General features: G+C 41.4%; 1 protein-coding gene across 1 annotated transcript in view; it reads left to right on the top strand.

Annotated features, from left to right (window-relative positions):
• LOC146325665 (plexin-A1-like) overlaps positions 1 to 13,814 on the top strand; it is a 401,996-nt gene that overhangs the window by 268,923 nt on the left and 119,259 nt on the right. Inside the window, exon 11 of the mRNA XM_084721796.1 lies at positions 11,605 to 11,701. Within this exon, the coding sequence (XP_084577922.1) occupies positions 11,605 to 11,701 (97 nt within the window). The remainder of the gene's footprint in view (positions 1 to 11,604; positions 11,702 to 13,814) is intronic.

Here is a 13,814-nt window from a genome sequence, read left to right as displayed (position 1 = left end):
GTACTGCTGTGAGCAGCATAGTCAGTGTTAGGCATCAGTGACAGGCTGTGTGTTTGTGTGTACACAATCCACAAATTGGTCTAGACTTTGCTCCAGTCTAGACTTGTCCGAACATTAACAAACATGCTGCATATAGCACACCCACACATATTTCCTCCCCACTGCCTCTTGCCTCTTACAAAATACAGGTATATAGCTAATATACTTTGCCAAATTCATTTTGGGGCAAACATAATTGGCACCTAGCTTACCGTACGTTAATTTTTAGATCAGAGCAGCAGGCAGAGGGGAGGCAACATTTTTAGTGACATTTTTAAGCGCTGTTCAGACAGAGCATGAGGTGAATGTTAGAGTCTGTGTGACTGAATACAAAGTCAAATTTAAAGATGTCAGTGGACACAGTTAGCTGAGAGTTTGCCTGGGGCAGTGCAAACTGAGGTGAGGAAGTGTACTGGGTCTATCTGGTCAATTCTGGCCTGAGCCCTTTTCTGCCAACCGGTTCCCTCCCAGTTCACGGACATAAATTTAAACCTTTCTCAGTATTTTCGCCCACCAAAAAATTGGTTTGGGATCCGAAAAATGTGGTCACACCTGGAACCAAAAAAATATCAGGTTTTCCTCGACCTTAAGAGCACACTGAAGTGGGCTGTCATTTGCTACAGGTTGTTGTGCATCGGCCTCCACTGATGATGCATCCCTGATTATAAAACTGCATGGACTGATTCGCTTGATATCAAGAACCAGAGCTGATTCAGTGGAAATAATGCCACACAAACACAGAAACACACGTGCCAGTGCCTCCAAGCTCGATAACAGCTAACACCTAGTTGGTACATTGGCTGCAGGGGGCAAATCAACACGGACTGCAGAAACAGTCCTCTAATCACACCTTGAACACACCTTTATGCTGCACAGAAGTTTTAGGTGGGATGTTGGGGTGGCTGGTTTGTGGCCTGTTGTTAGATCTCAGCTGCTACACAACACTTAGACAAGGAAGTGAAATATTGAAAACATCAATGCATGCTGCAAGCTCCCAGTCAGCGCAGACTTTTTTCAACACTGAAAGGAGACGATGATCTTTTTCTAACTCTAACCACTTTTACATTGCCTAAACGTTACCATTTAAAAGTTTAATTGTGCTTTTAAGTTACCATGCACTATGATGGAGTATTATGGGCACATTAAGCAGAAAAAAAGAGAGGAGTTTTTTGTTTTGTTTTGTTTTTAATTTTGCATTTTGGCTAAAAAAAAAAAAAAAAGTCGAAATGAGAGTACCAGCAGAGAATAAAGTAACTTTCTGTAGGGTTAACCTAATAAAAAATTATCAGAGGACAAAGGTTTTTTTTTTAATTTTGCATTAAGAGAATATGGTTGAAATGTCGAGAGCTGAGAATAACACAGAAATGTCAAGACTAAAGCCAAAATGTGGAAAATAAAATCTAAATCTCAAGAAATACCACATAGAAAATAAAGTTGCAATAATGGTATTTCAACTTTATCTCAGTATTTTAGCTTTATTCTCAAAATGCAAAATTAAAAAAAAAAAAACTTCCTCTGATTTATTTTTTCATATGCCTGGTAATAATACTGAAAATTCAACATTTATTCTTTTCCACTGTATTTCTAATACGCAAAATTAAAATCTCCCTCCTCTCATTTTTCTCTCCAGTGCTCTGCTGGCAGATGAATGAATGAACGTACTTTATTTATATAGCACTTTTTGTGCACAGGACACGGCTCAAAGTGCTTTTACAATACAGCGGCAAGTAAAAAAAAAAACAACAAAAATCAACCACAACCAAACACGTACATAAGGATGAAGGGAGAAAGAGAGTGTTAATTTTAAAAATGCAATCAACAGTTTCTTTAAATTACAAAAAAAAAATGAAAAAGTGGTGAAAGTGTCAGGTGAGGTCTGAAGAATTATTTGCATTTTGTTCGATTATTAATACAACGTCAGTTTTTTGTTTGTTTCAGTGCTAAAAAGTGAAATTAAATAAAAAAAATCTTTGTTTAATAAAGTCCAATTGAAATGAATTGAACTGCAGTGAAATGGGGGACTGTGTGTGTGTGTGTGTGTGTGTGTGTGTGTGTGTGTGTGTGTGTGTGTGTGTGTGCTGGCAGTGTATTTTTAACACATGCTCAGGTATCCTTCAACATGACTAATTACATGAGGGTGACCTGCACATGGACGCACGCACATACGCACACGTTTTTTTCTCCCCCCCCCTTCACCAGCCAGCTGCTCTGTTTTGTTAACATCGGCACTTTTCAGCCGCTCGCACACACGCACACACACACACGCACACACACCAGCCATATCTATTCATACGATCCATGGAGACATGCAATCCATGGAGACGATTCATGTAGCGGGAGAATAAACGAGTGCGGGAGCAGATAACGAATGAACCCGCGCCAGGCTGCCGTGTTACTGTAATGAGGCCAGGGACGGCTTTGTGCTCACCTTGTAGTTTTTACACCTCCTCCCCTCCCTCTCCTTTTTCTCTCCTCTTGTCACCTCCCCTCCCTCCCTCCCTTGTCCCCTCCCGTCGCCCCTCCTCATCTCTGTACCTCTCTGCTCCCTTATCTCCTCCTTGTTTAAACTCTTCCACTATCCCATTTGCTCTCCTCTTCCTCCTTCCATCCCCATGTTCCTCCTCCTCCTCCTTTCCCCTCCGTTGCTTCTAATCTCCTCTCCTCCTCTCCTAATTCCACTTCTCCCCACTCCTTATCTGCTCTTTAGCTGTCCCCCACCCAACTTTCTTCCGCCGTATCCTCTTCTTTTTCTCCGACTCCTCTCCCATCCTCTCCTCTCGCCTCCCCAGGGGGGCCTACACTATGAGTTGGCTCAGGTAGATTAATTACATGCAGTGACATGGAGGAGCTGGCCAGAGGCTTCAGTAATGAGTCTGATTACTCATCTCCAGCAGCTCCGGGTGCTCAGGGGAGGGAAGTCAGGACGGCGGGCCAGCAGAGAGGCTGCTCAGTGGGGGGAGAGTAACTCTTACCTACAGGGTTCCACCAGTACAGAGTTTTTTTTTCACAGCACTGGTGACACCACTTTCAGATCAAAGCTGTACCAAGAGTCAGTGACATGCCCATGGTGAATAGCTGTTCAGTTCAAGATTAAAATATTTTCAACCAGAAGGTGTCAGCCAAACCTGACCACTGCTGTACATGTTCATAGTTATAATCAATTATTCCAACGAGCTGAAGGCCAGGAGGACATAAAATCCAAACATCTAATCAGCAGTAGCCCAGAGGAATGCCTAGTATGGAAGAAATCCTGCATGGAGGCCAAAGAGGTATCCCAGAGTGGGATGGCTGAGAGACAAAAACATAATTAAATGCAGGAAATGTGGAAAACATGAGCATGGATAATCAATCAGAAACACAAACGACAGCAACAGTTTCTTTCAGTGAGTGAGAGCCAGGAGTTTTGAAAGGAAAGATTATTTAAGGTAAAACTGCTTTTCAGCCAGAGCTTTTTTGTCCGTGTGTTTCGAAGCGTTAACAGAGAACGAGCGGCCAAATTTTCTTTGCAATATGCAGTTTTCCTTCAAAACGTGTGAATTTTCTTCATCTATTTTTTCCATCAACACAATGCGTATGATCGCCTCAGTGAGTGTGGATGAGCCAAAGAGAAACAGAAAAAAAAGAGTGGTGGCTGCGCTCAGAGCAGGTAGGTGTTGAGGATCAGAGCAGAGTGATTAAAGAAATTGTCTTGTGGCAGTAAATGTATAGTTTGCCTACAGAAAAAGTTCAGTAGGTCCCTGTGTCTGTCTTTCTAGCTGCTGGATAAAGTGGAAGGAGAGTCAGTGATGCATTAGTTAAAAGCAAGTCCATCTCCAGCTTTAGTCGGCACCATCCTGTGTTTACAAGACTTGAAGGACTCACCAAATGGGAGCTAAATAACCTGAAAGTAACAAATAAAAAAAGAATATTAAGCCAAAACTCTATCAAACTACCTCACTCAGATTAAAACATAAGTACACGAGAGAGACAGCACCCCTATGCCTGGTGTAATCTAAATCAGACTCTAATCCTACAAAGTGTGTGGTAACTTCATCAGTTATTGAAACTATTTCCTGGCCCAGTCCCTTTCAACATTCACAGAGTGCCTCATAAAACACAGTACTTTAAAGAACAATATCAGCAAATCAGCAGACCAAATAGTGCAGGAGCAGGTAGTTGGGTAGGCCACGCCCCCTTCAGATGGAGCCAACCACAGGCCGGGTGTCCACGCGCTGTAATTAGCATAAAGAAAACTACATGACAAAAAGGGTTAGACAGGAGGAGGAGGGCACGGCGGCGGCCGTAACACGCACCATGTGTTTTTTACAATGCATGGAGAAATGAAAACTACCCTGGACAAAAACAAGAATGTTTTTTAGTCCTATTTGAAGCATGGTGCTGTGGTGCATTTCAGCCCCTTGTGGCCAAAATGAGTATTACAAGCAAAACAACAACTTGTAGTAGTTTAAATCTTGAAAGTGTTTTTTAGTATTTGTCTCATTTTATCAGTACTCGATAGCTATCCCTTGAAATTCAAACACAGATCCTCACAACTCACTGCAACCATAGATCATAATTAAAATTTAGTTTCAGCTAATTTAATACACCGATCAGGCATAACATTATGACCACTGACAGGTGAAGTGAATAACACTGATTATCTCTTCATCATGGCACCTGTTAGCGGGTGGGATATATTAGGCAGCAAGTGAACATTTTGTCCTCAAAGTTGATGTGTTAGAAGCAGGAAAAATGGGCAAGCGTAAGGATTTGAGCAAGTTTGACAAGGAGCAAATTGTGATGGCTGGACGACTGGATCAGAGCATCTCCAAAACTGCAGCTCTTGTGGGGTGTTCCTGGTCTGCAGTGGTCAGTATCTATCAAAAGTGGTCCAAGGAAGAAACAGTGGTGAACCGGTGACAGAGTCATGAGTGACCAAGGCTCACGGATGCATGTGGGGAGTGAAGGCTGGCCCGTGTGGTCTGATCCAACAGACGAGCTACTGTTGCTCAAATTTCTGAAGAAGTTAATGCTGGTTCTGATAGTCAGGTGTCAGAATACACAGTGCATCGCAGTTTGTTGCCCATGCTGACCCCTGTGCACCGCCGATAGCGCCAACAATGGGCACATGAGTATCAGAACTGGACCACAGAGCAATGGAAGAAGGTGGCCTGGTCTGATAAATCACATTTTCTTTTACATCACGTGGACGGCCGGATGTGTGTGTGTGTCACTTACCTGGGGAACACATGGCATCAGGATGCCAGCGGAGGCAGTGTCATGCTTTGGGCAATGTTCTGTTGGGAAACCTTGGGTCCTGCCATCCATGTGGAGACCATGGACACCCTTTCATGGAAACAGTATTCCCTGATGCTGTGACCTCTTTCAGCAGGATAATGCTCCGTGCCACAAAGCACAAATGGTTCAGGAATGGTTTGAAGAGCATGACAATGAGTTTGAGGTGTTGACTTGGCCTCCAAATTCCCTAGATCTCAATCCAATTGAACATCTGTGGGATGTGCTGGACAAACAAGTCCGATCCATGGAGGCCCCACCTTGCAACTTACGGGACTTAAAGCATCTGCTGTTAACGTCTTGGTGCCAGATACCACAGCACACCTTCAGGGGTCTAGTGGAGTCCATGCCTCGATGGGTCAGGGCTGTTTTAATAGCAAAAGGGGGACCAACACAATATTAGGCAGGTGGTCATAATGTTATGCCTGATCGAAGTATAAAGTCATGGCTCAAACTTAGTATTTGCACATGCAATTAATAGCTCCTTTTTCTCTTGAAACAAGGTAGTTTTTTAGTATTTGTCTTATTTTAGCAAGCCCTCGATAGCCATCACTCAATATTCAAACACAGATCCCATAAAATGTTGGTGTTTTGAAAAGAAAAGTTCACGCAGAGGTAATGGCTTCAGCAGTGTTCCATAATTAGATGTACTTTCATGCTGCAGTTATAATCATGACATCAGAGTATCTGTCATTTTCAAAAGATGACTGTCTAATTATGCAATAAAGCTCTCAGTTAGACTTCTGTCCATCAAAAAAACTTGAAGACGAATTGAAAAACTAAAATAATGGAATTCCACTGCATTATTGGAAGGAACTCTATAGGAAGTTTTTGGATGACAAGTAGATGCATCGACCTTGTAAACTGAACCCTGAATCATGGCAAAAAGCCTGCATTAAATATAAGGTGCCACCCATCCTTCTAAATCTCATTAGTGTAGAATTGTAAATTTCAGAGGTCAGAGTAGAGTAATAAGTGGTGACTGACATGATGCAGTGTGATAAATTATTAAAGTTTCAGCCCAGCTAAATTCGTAATGTGGCTCTGTTATGTTTTAGATAAAGTTTTAGGTAGGCTTGTGTGATCCACATTGAAATATCTTAACAATTATTAGATGAGTTCCTATGAAATTTGGCTCAGACATTCATTGTCACCAGAGGATGAAGCATGTAGACTTTGGTGATCCCTTTTTTTTCTCTACCATCACCCTGAGGTTGACATTACTGGTTTTGAGTGTAATGACTAATAATGGACTGATAGCCATGAAATTTGGTGACTCATGCCTGTCTTAGAATGAATATTTATGTAGTTCCATCAACAGGTTTGTCATATACCTAAGTTTCTGACCATCTACATGCAAAACTAATGACTTTCCAGTGAGCCTCTGCTGTACCTTATTTTTAGTCCTTTTTATCAAATGTTAGCATGCTAACACACACAACTTAAATCCTAACCATAGCATGAGAATGCAAGCATTGTTGTTGCAGGCATGTTAGCAAACAAACGGACCCAAAATGCAGCAAAGGATGCTGATCACATACAAAATACAAAGACTTACTGAGAGTGGCAGATAAGGTCAAAACAGTCCAAAGGGACAGGTATGTAAGCCAAAAAGTCCGAAATGAAACAGAAGTCAGAAACACTGGAAAAATACAAAGGCTAGAAATGTTTGACATGACAAACTGGCAACTAAAGGAGGGAAACAAGTAGACTAAATACACAGCGAGGGTAATTACGGACAGGTGAAACAAATCCAGAAAGGTGGGAAAAGAACAAAGGCAGGAAGCAAAATGAACCAAGACACACAAGAAGACAAAATAAAACAGGAAATGAGAAAATGAAAACCACACTGACATTTGGTCCAAGAACTTAAACTTAGAATGAAGAAAGGAATTGAATTGAATTGACAACATGCCAACATTAGACATACGTCTGTCTGAGAACCAACTGATTGGAAATATAAGGAGACGAAGCTCACTTAATCGCAATATGACACCAAACTAACCAGATCAAATGTATAGAATGAAACAAAAACATGAACCTTGGTTTGGACCTTGGACTTTTAGGACTTTAAGGTGAGAAAGTGCCCATATTTTGTTGATTTGTCTCTGTTGAAAAGTCTAAAAGGTGAAATTTGGATGTTGTGGAGAATTTTACTTTACAAGTTCCATGTGACACCTGTGGTTTAAGCAGCAGTTTAGTTTGAAGGCATTATAGCTCAACTTGTTTTCCTTCCTGAAATCCCTTTTCTTCGTCTTCTTTTCCTTTCTCCTTCTGTTGTTTTTTCAGGTTTAAATCAGCATTAAACTTGTCTTTTACACCAACGTCTCACACTGGAAGAGAGTTTGACAGTGGGTGATGCTCGGTGTGACTGGGTGGCACGGTGCCGCGGTGTCACAGTGTGGTTTGTGTCGGTGTTTTAAGCCATGTGACAATATGAATAAAGCATGATGTGGCGGGCAGCAGGGTGGGTAGGGAGTGACAGGAGAACAAGCTCACCCAGTGTTTTGGTGACGGCAGACAAGTCGAAACCCTTAAAGTTTAATGGGGGCCACGCCGCAGAGAGGAGTACTGTGTGGGCGTGTGTGTGTGTGGGTCCTGTGGTTTCACTGGGGCTGGAAGCTGCCGCACACAGGCCTTTAAACAGTGGGACGTAATAGTGATGCTAATAAAGTCAGCAGCCTATCTCATGTGTGATGGATCAGGGTCAAACTGCACTAGTGGGAAGGGAATAAGAGCAATCAGCGTTTCCTTTGTGGCAAAAGACTGTTTTGGTTGAATCCCTTGGCTCTGGAGCTGCTGACCTCCCAGAATCCTGTGGTTTCACTGGGCTGTGTTCCTCTCAGCTTTTTAACTGTCTCAATAGAGACACAGACTTCCCACATTCCTTCTTCTGTGGCTGCTTACAATGTCTCTATTTTTCTTTTCCTTTTTGTTTAGGTTCTTCTTTTTATTCTGTTTGTCTCATTTTCCTTAAGGCTTTAGGCTTAACCAAAACCACTACTGATCTGAAATAATAGCTTATACTTTACCACCAACCGATTCAGCTCAATATTTTTAAGTAGCCCCACTGTTGTAGTCTATTAAGCGCCAGCTTTACTGATTCCATGTCTACAAATCTGTGTTACAGCCTCGCAAAAGAACCGATAAAGATTAACTCCACTGGGGTTACCTGATAGCAGAATGTTTGAGGTGTTTGCCAGGTGGCTGCAGCATCCTTCATTTGATTCCAGCCATGGTCCTTAGATGTGGCCCTCTCTCTCCCCTTGCTTCCTGTCTGTCTCTGTGCCATCATATCCAATAAGGATAAAAATGCCAACACAAAAAAATGTTTTGTGACGTATGTGGGCACCCAGCAGTCCATCCATACAACCGATTTGCAGACCCTAATCCCTAACTGTAATCCTTATACTGATACCTTGTCCTTAGCAGAAAAATAGGCATGTATTGTCTGTTCAAGCAGCTTATTACAACCAATATTTACATTTACAGTTTGGTGGCAAACTCTTGTGGCCATAGTGATTCAGATTCATATTGTATAAACAGTGCGAAAGTATGCATATGGAAGAGGTGGGGTGGATAGATGGCTGAAACAGAACATTAACCCAAAGGACCAGCGTTTCTTGTGAAAATGGATATGCTCTGCATATTTCATTTTACATAGGTTTATCTACGCTGTGTGCCCTTCAGTACCCTCTCCATTTAGCCAGGCTTATATGCCTCCCCAGTGGCTGGGGAGCAAACCGGTGCACAGTGTCTTGCCCAAGGGTACTCCGGCATGTAGCCAGGCAGAGGTGGGAATCGAAACCTCTGACTCTGCAATCTGTAGAAGACCCACTCGACCACCTAAGCCATAGCCGCCTCTAAGCACTGAGTTATCAGGGCCCGAGCACTGACCTCTTTGAGGAATTGTTAATATTTCCCAAATGAATCACAATTTTAGAGGCTTACACATTCTCAAAACCTCACCAAATTTGGTACATGCATCAGTCGTGGTGACAGTTTACTTGTGATATGGTTTACAGCAACAGGCTTGGCCAAATGGCGTGGCCACGCCCTCTAAACAGCACCCCCTACGGCACACTGATATGTACAAAAATCAGTACACACATGAATCATGCCCAGATGCACAAAAAAGTCTCTTGGACCAATCGCCTAAACCTAACAGGAAGTTTTCCACACGTTGTATTTTAACAAGTCCTGGCCTGAACGCCACCTAGTGGCTAACTGCACTGGGGCACAATGGCCTGTCCAATGCTGCTTGCAGCTTTAATTTAAAGTTTTTACTTAATTACTTAAGTTTTGTTACATACATGATTTCCACCACTTCCATTTACAAGTGACATTCATAATGTACTTATTTTAACCCCAAAAAACAATCTTTTCCTAAGCCTAACCAAGTAATTTTAGTATCTAGACCTAACCAACTTGTTTAGCAGCCTAACAAAAACCTAACAAAGTTGCTGGTGTTTCCCAAGGTTCCTACCTGTTTAACGTCATGTGACTTATGTAACATATTTCAGTCCAGTATGCCTGTTGCTGCTGCAGTGGTCAAATCAGTTTGGGAGTCAATGGCTATCAACCAAATCTGTCGTTTTGGTATGAGGACTGTTGTATATTTAACATATCTCAAATCTTTGTCAATGAACAATGTTTATACTGAATGTGCCTGCAAAACATTCACTGTCAACAAACTTTGTTTTCCTAATACGTTGCAGGAAACTAATGCAAGATAAATGTTTTTCTGATTATGTTTAAGCCACTCAAAGCATTTTTTTAAAGTGAGGGAAGGATCCATGGTCCTGGTGAAATACAGCAAAAGTCAATGTTGATTTGTAGACAGGGTGTAAAATTTAGAGGGATATATAAGTCAGAAATGGAACAGCTACAATATTCATAAGTATGTTTCATTACTGTTTAGTCGAATTGTTGTGTTTTTGCTATCTCAGAATGATCTGTTTATATCTACAGTGCAGAGGGCTCAGGTGCTCTTTCATGGAGGCTGCCATGTTGCACTACAGTAGCTCAAAAGGGCAAAAAACACTTTTGCTTTTTTTTTTTGTTGTGTGAGTTTTACAGCCACCATAATTTCTCCTACAACCTCAGATTCGGTTTCTTTGGTTTCCTAACTGAGGTCCAGACCACTCTGAGCTTTGGTTTCTTTTAACCATGACCACGAGCTTTCCCCAACCTTCCTAACCATGCAGTTTTGTTTGCCAAAACAGAACCAAACCTCCAGCAAAAGAAATGCAAATCAGAATCATGGGGATACATTTTTAAACAGGTGCATGAGTCTTACAAAAGTTATTGCACATCACCAGATCATTAAACTAGTTATATCCATTGTTAAATTCCTATTTCCTTTTTACTTTGAAATCCTCCAAGTTACTTCTGTCTAATATAAGACTGGCTATGGCAAAGCTAATTCTTTTTTGAAAAATATAGGTCTGTTCACTTTGTCTGCTTGTGTGTGGGAAAACAACAATTGCTCAGCGTCTAATTTCAGCTTTCTATACACACAGGACATCATCAAGTGTGAGCATCTAATTCAGTCCTGTGAATTGTTTGGTATTTGAGTCATGGTAGTGAATCAGAGAAGAGTGGAGAAAAGTTTTGACTGTATCATGTGTGTATGTGTGTGTACACTTGTCTGTGTGTGTGTGTGTGTGTGTGTGTGTGTGTGTGTGTGTGTGTGTGTGTGTGTCTCAGGCCCCATTGCCCACATGGGATGGTCGAGTCCCGTCTATCAAATGCAGTGTGTCAGGGAGCAAATTGGAAATGCCAATTTCACTTTGCCCTGCTCCGTATCTTATCTCTCCCTTACCCTCATCCCACCACTTAGCTCATGCGTAAATGAATAAGGTCCTCTCACATGTCTCCCATGTCCGATTACAGTCTGCCTTCACCTCTCGGACCACTTCTCCTCCTCCTCCTCGTCTTCCTCTCCTCATTCTTTCCCCCCCTATTTCCCTCCCGTGACACCCGTCCTGTCCTTCCTCCCTCCGTCCTACCTCATCTTCTCCCCTGCCTCCATTCTTCCATGCCCATTCAACTGTAACCCATCTGTTATTTCTCCATGTGTATTTATGAAATATGTCTGTTTTGGTAAATATGGATTTATGCATGTGTGCATGCTCGGGCCGTACTGCTGTCTGCAATGAACAAGCCGGGGCGAATCACTATGCAAATTAAACAATATCTCATACAATTCCCAATTTGCATTGAATCCATTATAAATCAACAATTTCTCACACGCGCTCCTTGTCTTTTCTGTTTCTCTGTCTGCCTCAGTACGACTACGAGGGCAGTGACATCAGTGACCTGCCAGTCGACCTCTCCGTGGTGTGGAATGGAATCTTTGTCATTGACAACCCGTTCAACATCCAAGGTACAGCATTTTCTTCTCTCCGTGTAACCTCCTCTATTCTCTGCTCTCATTTCGGCGCAGCATTGTTGCTTGGCAAAAAATCTGAATCAGGCCTGCTTGTTTATCTGCCTGTAATGATTTTCCTGTGCAGCAACAATGCCGTGTGCAGTTTTTTTTTTTCTTTTTTTTTCCCCTTCGTAAAGAAATCTGTAATTTCATTTTTGACAGCCATCAGGGAGAAAAGGTGAAAGTGTACCATCCGTTTGGAAAAACACTATTCTTGTCTCAGGGATGAAAAGAGGGGCAGAGGGAGTGATTGATGGATGGCGATGATAACAAACAAACATCCAACACAGAAATTAATAGGGATGGATGTTAGAGAGGAAGATAAACAAATGGCGAAACCAATAGACAGAAGGAAGGGTGGAGAGGAAGAGCGACGGGTGGATGACAGGTTGATAAATGCACCATGTAATAGTGGGGGGTAGATGAGAGTAAAGGGATTGATAAGGAAAAACAGAAAGCGACATGGAGGGATGGCATTTATTATTTTTAATCGCTATTTGTGCATGAAGTGGAAAACAATTACCAATTCTAAATTCTTTATCAAGTGTAATATATTGGGTGGTGGAGGCTAATGATTTTAGACGTCCCATTACACAAGATAATACAAGTCTTGCTCTCAAGTGTGTCATACAGTCTTTTACAAAAAAGAATTTGCATGACTAGAGTCAGCTTAACTAACCTTTCCCACTCTTCTATTTTTTTCTACTCTATTCACTATTCACTTCAGTCTTCAGATGACACACGTGTGCGTTTTAATCTCACGTCCTTTGTGTTCCATCTGACCTCATTTTGATAAATGTCAGACATGCAGTTCATTTTGCAGATTGCTTGGAAATTAGTTGCTTATCGGTCCTGACCTAATTCTTCTGCCTGTGTTATTTTGTTTAAAATATGCTCCTTCAGGGTTTCAGTCTGTCTGCGCTGAAAGATCCTTTTTGGGGATTAAACATCCTGAGTTTAGAATGTGCTGAGAAGCGTTGTAGCTGCCGCAACAAGAATAAATAATCGCATTTCTGTGCAATCAACTAGATGGATCCTATACTGTAATTCTGAACTATAGATTTAATGACTCTTCCTAATCATTTAAGCATTAAACTGAACAATACAGGCCTATATTTGGTGAATAATCCACACAGTAGGCCTACTAAGATCAGCATTTATTTAGTGAGTCAATAAATTTTATACATTAGATTCTATATTTATGTGAGTAATGGAGCATTAAATTTAGCTAACATTTATGAAATAATAATGAATATACTACTTACAGTAACACATTATTTGAAGGGATGTGCATAAGACTGTCATCAAACATTACAGTGCCTAGTTTAATGATAGGGAATACAGTACCAAGGTGGTTTTCTTGCAGGCACGAAACACACCAGGGCTGAGTCAGCTAATTAGACAGCTAGCTCCACAGCTAACCAAGCTAACCAGCTAACACCAGCTACAGCTAACAGCAGACAGAGATTAGCTTACTTTAGCAACAAGTAAATTAGCTAACCACTATCTGTCCATCGGGTAACTCTGTAAGCATAAATCACCTTGGTGCTGTAGTCTGTTATCAAACTGGCATTATAACAGTTAATGACATCTTTATGATAAATCCTTATGGTACTACTTATAATGGTTTCATGACAGCCAGTGTCAAAGCAACCACATACGGCAGTATAATGTCATGTTAAAACGCAAAGATAAACAGTTTCTTTAACTTTGATAATGTTGATGAAGCTGTCATGACACTGACAGGTTGTGTTGGTTAATGACAACGTGTCATACCAGAGACATTCTTGTCTTGGTTAATGTCAGGTTGTTATAACAAAGACATCTCAAGCAATGTTAACTTTGCACAATGACATAATGACCGAGTGACACTTGACAACTGTCCTAAACATTCATAAGGACTCCTTCATGGTCATGGCAGGTGTCATGACATGGTTATGACAGTGCATTGACAGTCTTATGCACACCTGTCAAATGAAGTGTTACTCTGCTTACTGCTGTTAATACTCCAACATTATTATTACTGGTAAAATGATTCTTCTAATTACTTTCTGTGGACAACATGGCT

The sequence above is a fragment of the Lutjanus erythropterus genome, chromosome 6, assembly GCF_056507025.1.
Source record: "Lutjanus erythropterus isolate fLutEry1 chromosome 6, fLutEry1.hap2, whole genome shotgun sequence".
Taxonomy (NCBI): Eukaryota; Metazoa; Chordata; class Actinopteri; order Lutjaniformes; family Lutjanidae; genus Lutjanus; species Lutjanus erythropterus.
This window is presented reverse-complemented; position numbering and strand designations above follow the sequence as displayed.